Source organism: Oryza brachyantha, chromosome 7 (assembly GCF_000231095.2).
Source record: "Oryza brachyantha chromosome 7, ObraRS2, whole genome shotgun sequence".
NCBI classification, from domain to species: Eukaryota; Viridiplantae; Streptophyta; class Magnoliopsida; order Poales; family Poaceae; genus Oryza; species Oryza brachyantha.
Genome location: NC_023169.2, coordinates 18332620 through 18352441, shown reverse-complemented (window position 1 = coordinate 18352441; position 19822 = coordinate 18332620). Strand labels below are relative to the sequence as shown.

The 19822-nt window shown below is 43.3% G+C and overlaps 3 protein-coding genes across 3 annotated transcripts; 2 read left to right on the top strand and 1 right to left on the bottom strand.

Annotated features, from left to right (window-relative positions):
* The first annotated feature begins 2620 nt into the window (after window positions 1-2620).
* LOC102705649 (beta-D-glucosyl crocetin beta-1,6-glucosyltransferase-like) lies at window positions 2621-4089 on the top strand. Its single transcript, XM_040526346.1, is given in 2 exon segments — window positions 2621-4007; window positions 4010-4089. Coding segments are annotated over 2 exon segments (1467 nt in total).
* Window positions 4090-7469: 3380 nt separating this feature from the next.
* LOC102705364 (protein LURP-one-related 3-like) lies at window positions 7470-8964 on the top strand. Its single transcript, XM_006658893.2, is given in 3 exon segments — window positions 7470-7537; window positions 7539-7785; window positions 8381-8964. Coding segments are annotated over 3 exon segments (747 nt in total). The 3' UTR covers window positions 8813-8964.
* Window positions 8965-9581: 617 nt separating this feature from the next.
* Window positions 9582-19621, bottom strand: LOC102705092. The gene is made up of 28 exons (XM_040525820.1): window positions 19289-19621; window positions 19017-19191; window positions 18734-18861; window positions 17954-18070; window positions 17739-17870; window positions 17432-17612; window positions 16901-17072; window positions 16129-16250; window positions 15864-15955; window positions 15338-15380; window positions 15066-15126; window positions 14486-14634; window positions 14276-14346; window positions 14038-14208; window positions 13887-13955; window positions 13460-13561; window positions 13300-13389; window positions 12874-12952; window positions 12686-12785; window positions 12517-12592; window positions 12107-12286; window positions 11580-11702; window positions 11411-11494; window positions 11108-11292; window positions 10888-11026; window positions 10714-10773; window positions 10265-10369; window positions 9582-9990 (listed from the first exon to the last, which is right to left on the bottom strand). Exons 1-28 carry the CDS (start codon window positions 19424-19426, stop codon window positions 9877-9879), a joined length of 3258 nt encoding a protein of 1085 aa, XP_040381754.1. The 5' UTR covers window positions 19427-19621; the 3' UTR covers window positions 9582-9876.
* Window positions 19622-19822: the final 201 nt, after the last annotated feature.

Sequence of the window (19822 nt, the reverse complement as noted above, 5' to 3'; positions counted from 1 at the left end):
CTTTTTATTTTTAATGTAGGATCCACATGTCTGTCTCACGTACTGTCTTGGTTCTTGTGTTTGAGCTGGCTATAAACTTATAATCAGCTTCTCCTCTCTCTCCTCCCTTCTCTCTTCCACATCAGCATTTAGCTGGTTTATAGCCTGCTATTATACTTGCTCTAAGTATTGTTCTGCATTGGATCTGAACCAAATCACATGTAGACTATCTGTTTCCAGGATCACTCTTGTAGCTCCCCTTTCCATAGCCAATTCCAGCACCCTTCTGCACGCTGACATCTCTAACCATTGTGGCGTAACCAACTGAATTGTAAGATTGAGATGCAGAAAACCCTGCCACTTTCACCCCTCAACACCACCCCAACAGCTCCCCTTCAATTCGGATGCCATAAAAGCAGCAGCGTTTACCTTGAGCCAACCACTTCTAGGCGCTTCCCACAGCTGTGTCAGTTGATCAACAGTAGATAATTTTTGTATCATTCAGATTTACCCATTCTCATCCTCTCGACAACTCCATTTGGTGATTATGGAACATCCACATAACGTGCATCATTTTGAGATAAGTGTATAATGCCATAAAATTCACAAACACTGTGATAGTTTTATCATTGCAATCAATCCCCCTATAGCCTTTCCTCGAGGCTTCTGCATATCCACTTTGAGAAATTGCAATCCCAAAACTGTGATATGAGTTTAGTTCTCTTCAAGAAAAAATACATGTCACACCTTGCTTAATATTTCTCCTACTCAGTTCTACTGTAGAGCCAAACCATTCTGAATAATGTGCCAGCCATGAACCTTCATCTTGTTCTGAATATCTTCAGACTACAACTTGAACCACCCCCTGCGAGAATGTTGTCTGGTTGAAGATGTGCTTGCACTTGCACGGCTGAAACGAGTTTTTCCGTTGTAAATGGTAAACCTGGTCTCACCCTAAACACTCTACGGGTTAATTGTTTAACATTTTCGTAAAAAAAATACCAAATAACATATTTACAAACGAAAAATAATCTATAAATAAAAAATTACATACGTATTCTTAATGATATAAATACCAATGTTGAAAATAAAATTCGATGAAAAATTTCAAAATCAACTCTAAATTTAAAACTAAATTTTAAATTATGACTTATAAGTATAAAAAAAACAAAATGACAGGTGCGTGCATTTCGTAGTAGGAAGTTTGCAAGTCAAGACGGACAGAGACACGCCAATTAGCCAGCGCAGGACACAGTCACACAGCACGGAAAGGAAAGGAAAGGAAAGGAAAGGAGAAGCAAAAACGGAGACAAGTTTCTCGACGGCGTTCCGTTCGTGCATCTTGCGCCATCTAGACCACCGGCCCACCGGGCTCTTACAAAATACGCCCTTTTTTGTTGCGGCTGTCAAGTGTCATCACTCTTTCTCAAAGCTTCTAACATCTACTGAAACCTAAGTGATTTCTAGTAGTGTGGAAATGCCATTACAGACCACAGGTCTGATACAAGCAGCCAGCAGGGAGTAGAAGATAGTGATCCTGATCTTCCCGTGCTCAAATTACCAGAATCTACTGGGTGTTCAAATACTTAACAGGGACAAACTGACAGTATTTAAATCAAAGTGGATATTATATAATTCTTGATATGATGTGTTGGACACTATTAAAAATATATTTAACTATATCTGTTTATATAATATATAATCAATAGGTAAACATTTATTTTTTAAAATTATTTCTAATAATCATATAAACATCGTGTTCTATTGTTTTTAGACTTAATATTTTAAAAGTAATTGATACCTAAAGCTCTAATAGTTTGATTTTCACCTCATTCAAAATACCAAAAATTGTAGATCTAGAGAAAGTGTTTCCGGTTACTCTAACGAAAATGTGTAAGAACTCTATTTGCCTCTACCATTCTATGAGTCGCTTCCTTTTTTACACATGACACCCCGTCCCTTTGGCTAATTCGGAACTTAATTTAAAAGTCATATTTTGACCCGGACACTTTTGGGATGCTCCATTCACTGCTATCAGGTTGTGATTACGGGTTAGGAGAAGTTAGGGTAGTGATTAGTTAAGGTGAAGAGGTGGATAAAAAGTTAAATGGACAATAATTAATAATAATTAATAAGTGAGTTTTACTCTTATTTTTCCTTTTGTATCTCGAGATATCGGTACCTCGCGGTATTTCTGATCGTTGGATCCAACGTTACACATAGATCCAATAACGAGAAACGATTTAATATCTTGAGGTACCGTACCTCGAGGGAGGTAAGTAAAACTCCTAATAAGTACGATTGATTTAGATGAGAAAATAAGTAGGAATGCTTTTATCGAACAAAATTCAAACAGCTGATGTTCAAATATTCGTGGACGGAGCAAAATAGATAGCACGAGGAGCAACGCAGGGAGAGGACATCGAGCAACAACCTGCCAGACACGTGCGTCTTTCTCACTCGGCAGCCGGCACACCTTCCCTCTACGTGTCCGCGTAGCAGGAAGCCACGTTAACAAACTCCATGCCACGCTCCCGTACAAATGTTGCACGCAGCAACGCCGCCGCGACGATCCGTGCACGGCTGATCGTCGCGGCGGCGAGGTAAAGCTGTAGCTTGCGTGATCCGGCGAACGATCGCCATGGCGCAGGCGCAGCGCGAGCGCCTTCGCGTGGTCATGTTCCCGTGGCTCGCGCACGGCCACATCAACCCCTACCTCGAGCTGGCCAGGCGTCTCACCTCGACCTCGGCCGCCGCCACCGCCGGGCGGGAACAGATCGACGTCGTCGTCCACCTCGTCTCCACTCCCGTCAACCTCGCCGCCGTCGCGCACCGCCAGACCGACCGGATCAGGCTCGTCGAGCTCGGCCTCCCGGAGCTCCCAGAGCTTCCCTCCAAGCTGCACACCACCAAGCACCTCCCGCCGCGACTCATGCCCGTCCTCAAGCGCGCCTGCGACCTCGCTGCGCCGGCGTTCGGCGCCATCCTTGACGAGCTCCGCCCGGATATACTGCTCTACGACTTTATCCAGCCGTGGGCGCCGGTCGAGGCCACGGCGCGCGGCGTCCCCGCCGTCCACTTCAGCACCTGCAGCGCCGTCGCCACGGCGTTCTTCCTACACTTCCTCAAGGCCGGCGATCGCGACCCCAGCGCCTTTCCATTCGAGGCCATCAGCCTCGGCGGCGCCGAGGAGGACGCCAGGTACACCATGCTCACCTGCCAAGACGACGGCACGGCCCTGCTCCCCGAGGGCGAGCGCCTGCCGCTCAGCCTGGTGCGCTCGTCGGAGTTCGTCGCCGTCAAGACATGCGTGGAGATCGAGCGCAAGTACATGGACTACCTGTCCAATCTCGTCGGAAAGGAGATCATCCCATGCGGTCCGTTGCTCGTCGACTCCGGCGACGTCGGCTCGGGATCGGAGGCCGACCGCGTCATGCGGTGGCTCGACGGGCAGGAGGCGGCATCCGTGGTGCTCGTCTCTTTCGGCAGCGAGTACTTCATGACGGAGAAGCAGATGGCCCAGATGGCGCGCGGGCTGGAGCTGAGCGGCGCCGTCTTCGTGTGGGTGGTGCGGTTCCCGAAGAGCCCCGACGAGGACCGCGGCGCGGCGCGCGCGATGCCGCCCGGGTTCGCGCCGGCGCACGGGCTGGTGGTGCAAGGGTGGGCGCCGCAGCGGCGCGTCCTGTCGCACCGCTCGTGCGGCGCGTTCCTGACGCACTGCGGGTGGAGCTCGGTGATGGAGTCGCTGTCGGCGGGGGTGCCGATGGTGGCGCTGCCGCTGCACATCGACCAGCCGATGGGCGCCAACCTCGCGGCGGAGCTGGGCGTCGCGGCGCGCGTGCGGCAGGAGCGGTTCGGGGAGTTCAGCGCCGAGGAGGTGGCGCGCGCCGTCCGCGCGGTGGCGCGCGGCGAGGAGGGCCAGGCGCTGCGCGGCCGCGCGAGGGAGCTTCGCGAGGTGGTGGAACGGAGCGACGAGGACGACGTCGAGCAGATCGGCGCGCTGCTCCACAGGATGGCGCGCCTCTGCGGCAAGGCGCAGGCCGTGCAGCCCAACTAGCCCATGCACACATAATGGGCCCGATCCGCTACAAAATTACGCGAAATTTGTAGCATTTCGACGTGGTGGGCCTGTTCGTGGACGTCAGCTCAGCCCATTGCGTCCGGCTCGGCGATCCGTTCTGCAATTTGTCTGAACTTGCAGCGTGACGCTCGTTTCGAGTTAGTATGGGCATGTTTAGATGCTTGCATCAGTTTAGTAAGTTTAGTATGGCTCGTATGAGCCATCCAGGCTGACTTAGTCTGGATAGGTGGGTGGAAAGAAAATTGTTTGGTTGATGTATAAAGTCTGTATACCTTATCTTGAAATGTTGTTTGGTTGGTTATCTCCTCTTTTATAGTTTATAGCTGAAAATTATTCAAACAATCCAACAAATAGTAAAAATAGCACATATATTAATTAACTTTTTTATCATTCATACAGCAGCAGCAGCGTGGTAAAAAATAGCACATATATTAATTAATATTTTTATCATTCATACAGCAGCAGCAGCGTGGTAATGGAGCCCAGGAGCATGGAGTACTTCGCCGCGCTGGCCGCCGGCAGCCAGGCGTGCCTCCTCCTCGTCGCCTCGGCCGACGCGTCCCCGGCCACGGCCGTCGCGCCCGCCGTCGCCGCCGCGCGGACGGGCGGCCGTGTGGTCTGCGTCCGCGACGACGCGCGGAACCTCGACGCGTCAGGCACCACATCCACCACCATGACAGCTTGGAGCGCTACGGCGGCGTGCTCAGCGCCGATCCAGCGACGGGCGGCGGCGTGCGGCGCGGATCCGGCCACGGGCGGCGTCGTGCCCACGGATCCGGCGACGAGCAACGGTGTGCGGCGCGGATCCAGTGACGGGCGGCGGCGCGGCGGCAGTGGATCCAGCGAAGACGACATCGGAGACAACGGGGCGACGACGACGAGGCGACGACGTCCGCGACGACTGAGGAGCGACGGCCGCGACGACGGCCAAGGAGCGACGCCCCGACGACGACCGCCTGCACGAGATGGGCCTGGCTCTTATTTGCATGTAGGCAACCAAACATTCATCTCTCTGCTCCACTGGTGCGAGCCAAGTTCCATGCATTCTGAAAAGAACATAAAGAGGTTATGTTTCTTGGTTTCTGGTTCTAGTTTAAGTTACAGACTTGTAATCTGGCTGCGTTTGGGATAGATTATGCATTATAGATTTTTTGTAAACAGTGCATTCCGTGCAAAATATTTCTATATAAAATATCCTCATTTGACATTTCTAAAGTAAGTTCTTTTAATTTTTACTAGTTAACTGAGTTGTTTATACCTTAAAATAGTTAGCACAAAAATCAAATAATCCAAAAATCTAAAATCTTATTCACTTTCCAACATGCCTCTGAGTGATAATTTAGTTTGTATAGCGAGCCCGTAGATTATGATTGATAAGAACCTAAAATAGGCTGTGTTTCTCAGTTTCTGGTTCTAGTTAGCCAGTCTTAGAATCCAAGTGATAATTTAGATTGTACGGGAAAGTTGAAACTTTAGGAGAATCTGTAGCTGTAGCCTGTAGGTCTCCAATGCATTGCCTGGCAGGTTTGAATTCATCGATCGGTTAGATTAACTCGAGCGGTGGATAAATAAGAGCAGTCAGTGCGCATGCCTTTGGTTGATCAGTTCATGAACAGATTAGATTAACTTGAGCCGCCTTGAGATCTTCACCAGCAACCAGGCCAAAGCCCAATTTTGACAGAGCAACGATGCTTACATACCTCGTTGATTTCTGCTGTCAATAGCCAGGTGCTCAACTGCCAAACAACAGTGTCGGATTCGTTGAATCTCCTCTGCAACATTCATCTTGGTTAAGACTTAAGAACAGCAAACTCGACCAAGAACAGGTCTTGCGTGTGCATGTTTCGCCGCAATGTTTTTATTAAAAAAAATTAACATTTGATGCATATGGAAATAGGCCATCGGTAGCTAACAATAAACATGTAGAAATTGTCTTATGCTTATCTGAAACTTCGGAGGAAAGCTCACATCAAGTGATGACCTCGGCCATGAACTCACAAGATTACCATGTACACGGCAATAAACTAGTACATCCATCAGCAGCCATATGCATGAATGCATTGATCAGCAGCTGAATGCAAAAACTATTCAGTTCTATTTTGGAAGTTTATGTGAACTTTTTCTTTGTTGACGATGGGCACGAATGCTGCATCCTGCCATCCACAGCTGACTAGGCATCCTGTTAATTAATTCCCTTAATAGTGCAGTTGCTGTTACTGTCATCATCTGATGCAGTTCCAGAACCAAAAAGAACACTATCTCTATGAACCTATCCTGCTGCTTTAGTCATCTGAAGGGGCGTTAATTGGAATGTGCAAATACATCTATGCACGCTTTTTCAGGCTCGACGACCTACCTGTCATTGTCCATGCTTTTGGTTCAGGTTAACTGATTAAACAAGCAGAGGTGTGAGCCGAGCACTGCCATCTTTAATTTGGAATTAACCACAAGCTTGAGCTCAACTATTATTAATAATTCTAAAATGGTTTGCCTGTTGGTTTCAGTGCTTGCTACATGCTATCCATTTGGATGGATTGAACTTTACCAACTCATGGAATGGAACTCTACGTGGACTGCTACAGTTTAGACGAGCTATCAAGAACACTGTTTTGTCTGAACGGAATTGCGGCAAAAAACTGTGCAGTTTTTTTCTTAATGCCGCCGGGAACTCTCATTGGTAAGTGGTGCTCTAGAGCTAGCTAATGGCGAGCTAGAGGCCGGCGTGCAGGTAGAGAGCAAGTTGATTAATTAAGCTGTTCATTTCGTGCACATAATTATTGTGCATTGTTAACTACTACTGACGGCTGTCTGTAGTACTCTAGCCTATAGAAGATTTGATCGAGACAAAACACATGACATTTTGTGCACATAATTACATAGTATTATGGATTGATCAGTTCTCTTTCTTGCACAACTGAATCATCGAAATGGTGCCGAACGTAGCTAGTGGCGAAAGCTACATGATTCCGACGGTTACAGCTCGTAACATGCAACGGAGGAATTAACTTATGAGTTTTTACATTTTTCTATTCGTTTAAAATTAATCTTGTATGCACCAAATAGTTCAAGAACAATAATGTAAATAAGCTAGAGGTTTACTTACTGCTTTTTTTTTTTCATTTAGGAGTACTAATCTAAGCCGCCTGCAGCACACAAATCTGACAAAAAAAAACAGGAAATTGATGACTTCGCCTAAGCAACCAAAATTCCCTACTCCAGCATGTGGTTAGCATAAATGTGTTCCAAGAATTTGACAGCTGATTATTGCTACCCACAAAAGAACATCATCATGACTTGTCCTCTCCAAAAAAAAGCTCAAAAAAAACAGTATGTCAGCATCAAAACGTACGTCAGGATTGCACTTTCTTCTCTTTTCCCATGTATATTACTAGCTTAAACCGAGCCCTAGATGCTAGATCACCAAACAAACCATCGTCTTCCTCCTCATCTTCAAAGCACGTACAGTTCGGTAGGAATCATTCATGGCAAGGGTCTCCTCTTTTCCGGCGCCGCCGCCGTCGCCGCCGCTGCCATCGTCGACGAGCGAGCAGAGGAAGGTGTTCACGCTGTGGATGAAGTCGCTGGTGCTCAACGGCCGCGGCTGCACCGTCTACGACTCCACCGGCAGCATCGTCTACCGTGTCGATAACTATGGCTCCAGTTGCAGCGATAATGTCTACCTCATGGATCTTGGCGGCAAGATCGTCCTGAACATACTCAAGAAGGTATATATTCACATGATCGTCAAGGATAGCATACAGATTTTGTTTCGGTTCTTGTTTGCCGTATCAAATTTTGTCGTGCCAAAATTTTAGCAACTTATAATAGTATCTCTGTGATTGTTTGGTTTGCTACTATTTTCTGCTCATACTAGTTTAAAGTCTATATTACTACGTACCAAATTTTGTGGTGCCAAAACTAGTCAAGGCTTTGGCGCTACTAAAATTTTGGTAGGGCAAAAATTAGCTTGAAACCAAAAACAAGACCTGGGTTTCAATCTATGCATATGATTTGCATAAGAAGCCCAAAGCTATATCAATAATCAAGATTTTGAAAACTTTGATCATATATGTATGTCTTCTTATGACTCCAAGAAATAAGTGGAGCAGTTATTACTTGCTAGTACTGGCAATCCACCGCCTGGGCAACACAGATGGTCCATTGAAATTCTATAAATTTCAAATGTACTTAGAAAATTAAAATAGAATTTTTATATGAAATACTAGTTACAGTTAAGTTTGTTTGGGCTCTAAAATTTTCTGGACCCGTCGCTGGTTATATGTTGTTAACTTGTGGCCGCCGCATGGTGATTGCATGCAGAAGCTTGCATTCGGCAAGTGGGAAGGGTACAAATGGAGCGGCGGCAAGAGGCAGCAGGAGGCCGCCGGTGCAGGGGCGTGGTTCACGGTGACGCGGCCGTGCAGCAGCGTCCTGTTCCAGCGGAGCCGCCGGAGGCCGCCGTCGACGTGCGAGTTCCGGAGCGACGGCGGCCGCGCCATGCGGTACAGGATGGACGACGGCTGCGGCGCCTGCCCCGGATCCGGAAAGCAGCAGCACCAGGCGGCGCCGGCGTGCTGCAGGATCGTCGACGAGGCCAGCGGCGCCGTGGTCGCGGAGGTGAAGGGGAAGCTGACGGCGGGCGGGGTGGCGCTGGGAGACGACGTGCTCGCGCTGACGGTGGAGCCCAACGTCGACCACGCGCTCATCATGGGGATGGTGCTCGTTTACGGCCTCATCAACCACACCATGTGAAGATCCAATTAAGCAAATTCAAGCATGGAGAGAATTAAGCGCGCGTAATTATGTTTTTGAATTTGCTACGTGTACCTTGTGCGTACGTGAGAGGTAGTAGATGTTGTTTTGTTCTCTTGTACATGTGAGTTGTGAACTGATCAGTTGAGGAAATTTTGGGGAACAAATAATACAGCGTAGAAGTTGCGTACATGCAATTAATTGATGAAAGAGCCAATCCAACCAGAGTAGGCATAGAACATGATAAGTTATTAACAGGTGAAGTTGATTCACGAGTAATTTCAAATGCCACTCTACTCTTAAAAATGACACATAATATATTTGTCATTCGCTGTTTATAACACTTAGGGCCTCATGTGTCTATAACACGTGGGGCCTCATGTGTCTATGATATGTGAGTCTAGTGATAAATATGTTAGCGTCATTTCTATGAGTGACAAAAAGTTAATTATTCTGGTTTTAGAAACTTGCACTGAAGCATTCATCAAGGAAGCTAGTGCACCATGAATCTATCCTACACCAGTTACAGTAAGGGTCTGTTTGGCATTGATCCACCTTCTCTCCTTGAGCTAGGGTCCGACCAAATAGTTTAAGCTTAGAAATCGATACTAGAGCAGAATAAAATTATCCAGAAAATGAACTAGAGAGATGGAGCTCTAAACTCAGGCAGCTCCACTCCAGATTCTGCTCGACTTAAATTTAAGAGACAGAGCCCTACCACACAGACCCTGATGGTAAACAGTATAGTTAACTAGTAGAACTGCAGCGCTACAAGCATCAATCGATTAAATGAATTGCACTGGCTGTCAAGTTAACCGGTATGATGGTCAGGCTACATAATGGTACAGTCTTGAGAGCTCAAGTTCTGGATGGACCGAACCGGTTTCTACACTACACTAGTATTCGGCCTAACGAACTTATAGTCGACATGAATAAAGTTTAACGACTAATCACTGGGTATAGCCTATACATGAACAACAACAAAAGAACTATTTCTTGTCTATCTCCCGCCCGGATCGCTTTACGCTAATGCTTATGTTGTATGTACATAGGCAAGCGATAAGCTACATGAAGTAGCTTAGAGATGTCTTCTTCCTGGATCCGCCTTCTCCATAGAGATCATTCCACTGAATAAGCTCAGTCATGTTTCTCGAATCCGATGTTATACTTGCACAGACCTGTGTAGATGTAGGTTATGTTAACATCAGATTTTTATAGAAGTAATTTGGACTGTAGAAAACTTTTGATGACCATGTACACGTGAACAAGTTTAAGTTATTTCTCTCTTGACATGTGGCTGTAGGCAGCAATTCCAATGTTTGAAGACGAAAAATGAAAAACATCGATATGTTTCTTAGACATTGCAATGTCAGATCTTGTGTAGCCCGAGTATGTGAGTTTACTTTTTCTCCTTGTTTTCTGAAGAAAAGAAAGAAATGGAAGCAATGTTACCTGCTCATGTGCATGTTTGAAATCATTCATTCTTAGGGGACGAACATCACTGCTAGAACTACGGGGAGGTAATGGTCTATTTTCTGCTTCTGCTGAAGCTCTCTCCTGCAGATAGAGAGAAAATGGTGATGAGTTTCTGGTATAACGATAACTATAGCAGCCAAAGATTAGATGTCCAACATATTAAATTATCAACGATGTTAGATAGAGAGAAGAAAGTCATAATGATTTAATGTCTTAACGATAGTATATTACACTTCCTCAGTGCATAAAAGAGCATTCTATGGCATTTGACTATTTTAGATCCACTGTATGAAAATGAAATAACAAACCACAAACATGTACAGCAGTAACCTTCTTCTCTGCCGGAATAGCCGTATTTAAAAGGTTAGCATAACAAACCACAAATATGATATTGAGAAGGCACAATCTCAACAAATGAAACTAACCTTCTTCTCTCTTTCAAGGATCTCCCTTATGGGGCAATGTGCAGCAGTAATACACAGATTCTGAAAAATATTTGCCATATCATGAACAAAAACGGAAAATAAAATCATTATTGCTTTATTTTCAACTAAATAAAATAAAACGAGAAACAAACAGTCCTGTCATAGGCAAATTACCTTCATATCACTGCCGGAATAGCCATCAGTCAAGTTAGCCAGAGCTTCAAGGTCTACATCATCAGCCAAATCTTCTTTGGCCAGTATTACACCAAGAATCTTTTTTCTATTGGATGCATCTGGCAAATTTACCATCAACCTAAATTGATAGATAATCAGGCATGCCACCATTAGCATTTTATCGTAAATGAAATTTAGACCATTAATGTAAAAAAATTACCTCCTGGGAAGCCTTCTAACAACAGCCTCATCAAGATCAAAAGGTCTATTCGTGGCAGCAAGTACTAATACACGTTCTTTATCCTTTGTTCTCAGACCATCCCAATTCACCATAAACTCATTTTTCATCTTACGCATGGCTTCATGTTCCCCTGGGTTCTCCCGTCTACCCAGCATGCCATCAACCTACAAAATGAATGCTAGAAAGTCATAAACTCTTTAGGGTAAACCAAAATATTGTTATGCTAACCTTTTAAATCATAGGCAATATCCAAAAATGGCCATACAAATTTTGTTGACTGACCTCATCCACAAAAATGACACTAGGAGCAATTTTGCTAGCAAGTGAAAAGACAGCTTTGACGTATTTCTCACCCTCGCCAAACCACTGTCAGAAATAGATATCAGCAAAAGTAGTACTTAAAATGTGAACAGACTGAAATTCTGTATAGGAATAGTAATAAAGGGGGTACCTTTGAAGCAATACTCGACATCGATATGTTGATAAAGTTAGCGCCAGCCTCTGTCGCAACAGCTTTAGCAAGCATGGTCTTCCCCGTACCAGGTGGGCCAAAAAGCAATATCCCCTTACATGGCTGGTGCAAAATTGGTCATCAGAACTATGTTTGTGCAACAAAGTAGGGAAAAAGAAACATAAGACAAAATAAATGAAACAACAAACAATCATGATAATTAGCATGCTACATTTAGTTTGCAGGGATTTGTTTTTCTAAGGGGAACCTACTTGGCCACATTGCTATGATACCCCAAAAAAAACTCAAAACAGGACAGCATAACACAATGTTAGCGCTAATGGAAGTCCAGTGCTGTACATTAAGCACCCACTCAGCAAATCCACATAGATATCAATAGTGCAAAGCAGCCAAGCAGGAGATATTTTACTTGAAATGGACAAACAGAAATTTTAGGATAGTGCATTGCAGGAATATCACAGAGTAGAACGACGAGTACTAAATAAAATTGACAGAGCTTGGGCTACCTTCATAAGTTGTCCTTTGGAGAACAACTCGGGCCTTTGCAATGGAAGCATCACTAGTTCCTTCAAAGTTTCCTTGACATTTTCTAGTGCTCCAATATCCTCAAAGGTAACACCTATCTCATCAGGAGGGATCACATCACCAAGAAGCCTTTTTTCAAATTCATTCTCCGTAGCTACATCCTAAAAATGGCAACAGGTGTATGTAAGCTGCAAGTACTAAGCACAATTAATGTGAATAATAGACCCAAAACAACAAAAAAGACCATTACTATTTGTTTGCTCCAGACTTTTGATTGGGTTTAACGCAAAGCCCAAGGTTAGTCAGGCTTACAAACAAAAAATTCGGTCAGGCTGCCAGTGTCCAGTTCTCAATATTTGGATGTTTCAACAGTTAAAAGAGCAGAAGTAACCTTGAGTGATTTCTTTGTGCTCTTCCTTTTAGAGTCACTTTGCATGCTATCCAACAACTCGACTCCATGCTTAAGGCTGCCAATACAGCAATTTTCAGTAAAGAAATCATCAGATAAATCAGAATAATCTTTCCCGCACAGCTATGTAATACAGGGTTAGAGAATGAACCTTTCACTAGAAAGGGCTAGTAATCCATCCTTTTCAGGAGTTGGAATTGTACCATGTTTAAATTGATGACTTAAAGAATAACCGACTATTTTATCGACACCTGAGAACAAAAAAAAAAAACAGCAGAACAAAATTATGCCACGGAACAAAATTATGCAGTATAAGAACAAAGGTAGGACTGAACTCACATTCATTTGTAAGCATTCGATCTTTAACACATGCTGCTGTTTCTATGTCAGCGCATTCCAGACCATTGCGGGTTAAGAACTACATCCAAATATGGAAACATATACAACAAAATCAGAAGGCATTCCATAACAACCAGAGCAAAAGGAGTTGACTAGAGTAAAAAAACATATTTTTCAGTTGCCAAACTAATATCATGTCATAGATATGCAATATGCATGATTTAAGACTTAAGCAGGCAGGCATGTAACCAAACAATTATCTGGAGAGAAGCATACATAGTACCACTGTTGAAAATGTATTTCGATCAAATAATTTCAGTGTATAAACACACCTGGACCTTTAAGACCATAAACATTACAGTATAAACAGTAACTAAACAGATAGCTAATTAAATATACAAAGCTGTCTACACCACTGATACTTACTGACTGTATCTTTGAAGTGTTAGCTTTTGCCTTCAGAATTTCAACATCACGGTCCAAGAGCTGTTTCCACTGTGAGAGTTCTGATTCATCCTGTAACATACTTTCAGAGTTAACACTTGAAAGAGGGCCTTGAAGTAGTTGTTGCTCTATAATAACACACCTGTGGTGTTTGTATTGTCACTTTATTTGGGAAGAGTTTAGTCAGATGCTTTGCTGTCTTCAAAGCCTCTTTATTTTTATCATTCACCCGACCAAAGCTATCCTGCATTGGCATACATCAGATTGTAACAAGTGGAGTTCAATGACAATTCAGATAAGAAATAACATGTACTTCAACAAAGAAAAACAAACCAATAATGCATTGTAGTAACTAGTGAGAAATTGTCATAAGCGTTGCGATAAGGAACATCAAACATCTTCTGCATACAGTTTTAATTATAATATCCTAATTTAACCATGAGTTAACCAAACAAGTTCACAAGAATATGGCTATAAAGGACCATAGTAGAACCATCAAATAACAGGATTGGGCTTAATGACAGAAACTTCAGTTTGCAAAGTACTTCAGTAAAACTGAAAAGGCACACCTGGAAGGTGAGGTCAAGTATTGCTTGGCTGTATGGGAATTTTGAAAGAAATGGAGAACCACTGTTTGACTGTGTAAAATATGAATTCGTTAGCTAGATGGAAACAAGTAAAATTTACATTTCAGGTTATAGTGATCCTTGCAAGCAGTACCTTGTCTTTTCGACTGTCCGTCTGGGTCTGGGACCCAACAATAAAGACACCAGCTGGGAAATTTTCAAGCTTATTCTTTAAGCCATGGTAGGAGTAACTGTTTCCACACATTTTCTCAACATCCATCAGAAATAGGATGAGAGGACCATGCTGAATTTCTTCAGAAGCAAACTGTAGAAAGAGCCCAGTAAGTAAAAGGAAACCGACAAACTACATACCACAAAAGGACTGTACACACCTCGTATATTACATCAAATGGATGTTTAGCTCTATCTTCCCATCCTGGGCCATCCAGGCAAAGAGAATCAACTGGAGATACAAAGAAACATAAACACGTGAAGTCATGATTTCGAATTTACAATATGTTGAATGCAGCAATAAATGCCAAATTACAGAATCCATGTTATAGGTATAAATTATTTAAGGAGCACAGAGCAAAGAGGCTCACCTGGACAGAAGAAACCATGGTCAACCTCACAATTACCTCCTAGATCAATGCCACCAGGAATCTTTTTATCAAATCTGACTCCAACTTTCGAGGATTCATTTTCCTCAAAAGGAAGCCTCACTTCACCTTGTGAGCCATAATCTGGAGCTCTGCAGATTGTATCATTTGGCATAAATCACTCAGCGGATGCAGATGATGACACTAAAAGTTGTTTACAAAAAGGAAAAAGACCCCGAGGTGATTGCAAGTAAATGATGCAAGATGCAAAAGGTAACATGAATTAAGAGGTTGTTTGCGAACATGATAATAGGTAATTTAGATGTCGGACTGATGATCAGTAAGCTTAGTCCATTCAAGACAACTTACTGCAAACCATTTGTCCTAACTATCTTTACAAATGTTTTCCAGATTAGCACTACAATAGTAATTTGTTTTTCTAAAATCATCACTCTTTGTACTGATATTGCTATCACAAAATGTACTTAGTGAACACAGAAATCAAAACTGCTTCACATTTGGGTACAAGAACTAAAGAACTCAACAAGAACATCAGAAAATCAATCTTAATGCATGCACTTACTTTTGTCCCTCAAGGATAATCCCTGACGAATGTAGTGAACCAATGTATCTCACCCTATCTCCTGAAAAAATCATCAGAAGCTTTGCTATTTTATTATCATCGTATAAATATTTTGAAAAAGGAACTACAACCTCCAGCACACTTGACAACATCATGGCCAAATCTAAGGTCACCATACTAGGTTTTCCACCTTAACTAGGAATAAGTAACGACCAACCATAGTTACTACTCAGTGAGTCAGTGTGCATGAACTAATACATGCAGGGTCTTACCTTTTCTGTAAGATTCAGATTCCTTCGACTTTGAAGACTGGCCCTGCAAAGAAAATTGAAATATACCCAAGAAGCAAATTAATTCAAGCAACAATACACAGTATGTCCCTCCACACTTTCACAAACATTTTGTATACCATCATTTAAGTGAGCACAAAATTACACAAGAAAAATATAACACCAAAACCAATTTACATTTTACAAACCAACATTTAAAAGGCGGTCCATCAGGAAATTCAGTTACTGTGATATTTGCTAAAGCTAGAACTTTATGGGCGTATTTGTGTACAGTAGTATTTCACTACAATTTTGTCGACAGATTATTTGAGAATCAAATATTTGAAAAAAATAACAACCAAGCAGTGTTGCACAAAATATTACAGCAGAATGCAAAATGAAACATATCAGTGAGACTTGGGTTTGTTTTCTAGTGAGAAAACAGTGATGGCTCATTCTAATATCATTACATCAATCAGTGCACTCTATACACACAGAGAAAGATCATGTATATGGTTAAGAGGCTTACACTTGTCAGCAACGAAGGATCCACAATGAGCAGCTTAGCACCAAAGTATTTGGTAAGAGCTTTCACCAACGATTCTTGGTATATCTCAGATCCTTTAAGAATGCCAATTATTTTAGTAAACAACCCATGCATATACATTTTCAAAAATGAGAGGTGCCAGCAATGATTTTCTTTTAGGGTAAAAATGGACTCTACTGTTTGCTCTCTTAAAAATCGCTAATTGAGATAATGTTAATTACATTCACTCATTGATCAATAAGTATACCTGCTGGACCAGATAATAACACCTGTTGGCAAAGAGAAGATATATGTTTTGTCCATTTGATGGAATCCTTGCAACATAAGTTCACATATGCTGAAGACAGAAGAGCATTTTTGGTATTCTCACTGCAAAAGTTTAGGTCCCGTTAAAAGATAGGTCCTATTAAGTATTAGCTAAGAGGTAGGATGGTCTCATTAGAACTATTCAGTGTTCTTGACCATTCTTCTTACCATCTTGCTCAAAAAATGAATCTAGAGAAGAGAATTGCAATTGTTGCCCAAAGAAAAAGAATGCACAGATAATTGCCAATGAGTGTCATCATTGTGAAGTGATAAACAACATAAATACACATGGATTATCCCAGATTAGTGCTTGATATCATCAAGAACTATATTGAAGACATGATCAGTAGAATAGAAGTCACCAAATCTGGTGTCGTGCTATGCAAACTGATACCTTATGATGCTACAAACTAGGACAAATCATCCCCATGGAGATTCCCATAGAAAACATTATAGGTTCATAAAATAAAGGACAGTATAATGCAACATACCAACAATAATGAACTTGGAAGATTATCCTATACCTTACTGAGGCTTCACATAATAAAAAGCAAAATATTAGTGGATCAGGAATTAGGGACTAAATGGACCTTTGTGGTGAAACCCATTTCTCTTATATTAGCTTCTCTAAATTAAGTTCTGAACTGTTATACATGCAAACCAAATTACTGCAACTTTGCTGGCAAATATATGTAAAAGCAGCTGGTGCATACCTCAGATAATATGGAAAACTATCAAATGAATCTGATATATCGCTTGCATTAACAACTGCCTTCTTCAGATCCTCTTTCAACAGTTGATGTCGAGCAAACTGTACACTTTCATCAGAAGCAAGCTGGTTCTGTTCCTCCATTGTTTTACATAAACTGCTGACTATCTCTGTATCTATTGAAGTTGAAATAAAATACTATGAGGCATACAACTTTTGACCGAACTCATTTCAAAATATGAGGTGTGCATGTGATTTTGATAATCATATCTATTTCACACATGTTCATATTCCCTCTATGTATTTATTACTAAAACCATGCCACAAACTATTCTATCTTGTGTGCAATGCATCAACAAAGGAATATTATCAACATCCCATCTGCAATTTTTTTTAATTTTATAATCCCTACATCCATATGCCTGGTCCAAATATACCTTACAAAGAAATGGACGTACTAGATGCTAGGAGCTCAATACCTCGAAATTTTACAGGGGTTAAGAGGGGGAACAAAGCTGTTATAAAATAGGCTCACCATGAGGAACCAACGGAGGGCGGCCATTTCCAAAATTAAAGGGCACTACTGATAACTTGGCTCCTTTGGATGACAAGTGATCCGATGTACCTTTGGTAGCTGGACACTGCCCTTGCTGAAAAGCACATGTTGAAGAAAGCATTGATGTACTTGATCTTTCCTCTGGAAGTTGCTGAAATATCTGCCAACATGTTAAGGAACTTCGCATACAAGATTAGTATTTGTTTGAACAATCAATTGCATTAGTGAATTAGATGCCATTAGGAGCAACAAATAAGCACAAGAATAGTTGGTGCTGAAAGGATACATAAGCATGCCTCCCAAGTGAACTAAAAATAACTTCGTCGCCACCAACCAATGTGACCTTAGCAGTCTTATCCAAGGCCTTCCCATTTACATGGACAACTTTAGATATGTAGATCTCAAGAGCAGCACCCCTCTGGTACAAGAGGTCAATATTGAGACTAAAAAAAAGCCAGATGAGAACACACAAGTAAGTTAAAAATAAGGATGCAACTATACCTTAACATGCTTCAGTTTGCAAACAAGTGATCCAGGAAATGAGTCTGTCAGCCTCAAATCGTAATTTCCACCATGGCCAACAGTGAAATGTGTAGCATAAATAGGTACTGAAGGATACTGGAAAGGATAAAGATGAACACAATCATGAGCAAAGATAATAATGATGAATTAACCAAAAAAGGACTCCATGGTGCAAATTGAAACTATGAAATAAGCGGGCTGGTGTTCTATAAGAGGCTAGCAGGGACCCTTTACCAGTTAACCCTCCATCACCATCAGCAGCCATTCAAACCTTTGAAATGCTGAGCATACACAACCTAATCCCAAGCGCTCTTGTATCTTTTCACACCAACCTATTTGTTAACCTTTGTTTCATTTAACTTCAGCTCAGATAAATACACACGTATTCAACTAAGAATTAAGGGTGTTTTAGTTCTTTTTTCTGCAAAATGTGAGATACAGTCCTTATTTCCTTAAAAGACATAGATACAGTCCTTATTTCCTTAAAAGACATGTAACCGCAAATTGTTACTGTTATGCAATACATCGAACACCAACAAAAATCCGAGTTTTATATATAAAAAATCTTTGCAACAAACAAAGTTATTCTGTTTGCTGAAATTTGATAACCAGTTTACAGAGGTTCAATTTTCCTTGTGATCAATTAGTTATTCAGGGATAGATAAATAGCACTGCATTGCCTATCAATGTATCTTACTGAATCCAATAGCAAATTTCAGAGCATATTATTTTCCTCTGATTGGAAGTTCAAGAACGAACCTCGGAAGATTGAGAAATCAGTCTTCCCCAAGCCTCAGCACGTCCATTCACCGCCGCCTGCCTGACCTTCCAGGCCGAGAGTTCTTCTGCTGACGGAACATTAATATACTTTGTCCGTTTCTTCTTCACTGGAGCATCAAAAAAGACCCAATCAGATATCTCCCTGATCAAAATCAATCCTAATACACACACCCTCTCCCCCTGGTATCCAAATCTTGACATGCTAAGACCATCAAAGAAAGAAAATCGCGCGTTGCTTCCACCCAAAAGTCCAACGCCCAACCTCCTCCAGAGTTCGACACCGTTGACGACGCCGGTACGGACCCCGTGGGCCTCGCCACACCCTGCAGGTTCTCCACGGAGCTGTCGAGCACATCGATCGCCGCCGCCGCCGCCGCTCCTGCTCCCCCCGCCTTCCCGCCGGGCGTCTCCATCGATGCCGCCTCCGCCCTCTCCGCCTAGCACAACCACCGCACGCCAACGAAAATCAGATAAAACCCCTCAAAATCCACACCCCCGCGGGCACATGCAACGGTGACCCACACCCGACACAACCTTCGCCCGCTTCCCCGACCGTGTCCGGGGCGTCGAAGCCCCCTCCGCCGCCGCCGCCGAATCCGGCCCCGGCGCCGCCGCCGCCTCCTCCGACGACGCCCGCCGCTTCGCCGCGGCGCTCCGCCGCGTATCCACCATCGCTCCCCGCGGTCCCCGCCCACCCCCCGGATCGGCGACGCGCGCACGCAAAGGAAGGCGGAGGCGGCCGCCGCGAGGAGGAGGAGGAGGGACCGAACCGTAATTTCGCGCGACGCGAGAGCCGAGCTGAGCCCGAGAGAGAGAGAGAGACCACGGGGCTCTCCCCTCTTTTCCGTTTAAGGAACGCGAGGTAGGTGGTTGTGATGGTGGGGGAGGACGAAGATGGCAGCGCTTATATATATAGCCCCGACCGGCAAGCGGCCCAGTATTATTGACGGCTCGCTATTTAAAAAAGCCGGGAGAACAAAAAAAAACCGGTCTTGGTTTACTTTTAAAGCCGCAGTCATTTGGCCGACTTGCGTCGAGTCGACGAGACGTTGACCTGCCTCCGGCGTT

Excerpts from the sequence above, each read along its gene's own strand:
- LOC102705092 (XM_040525820.1), bottom strand. The coding sequence starts at position 19,426 with ATGGTGGATACGCGGCGGAGCGCCGCGGCGAAGCGGCGGGCGTCGTCG. Across the intron at positions 18,071-18,733 it reads TGATTTCTCAATCTTCCGAG|TATCCTTCAGTACCTATTTA; the intron begins GTTCGTTCTTGA and ends TATCCTTTCCAG. Across the intron at positions 12,953-13,299 it reads ACACTTCAAAGATACAGTCA|TTCTTAACCCGCAATGGTCT; the intron begins GTAAGTATCAGT and ends ATTTGGATGTAG.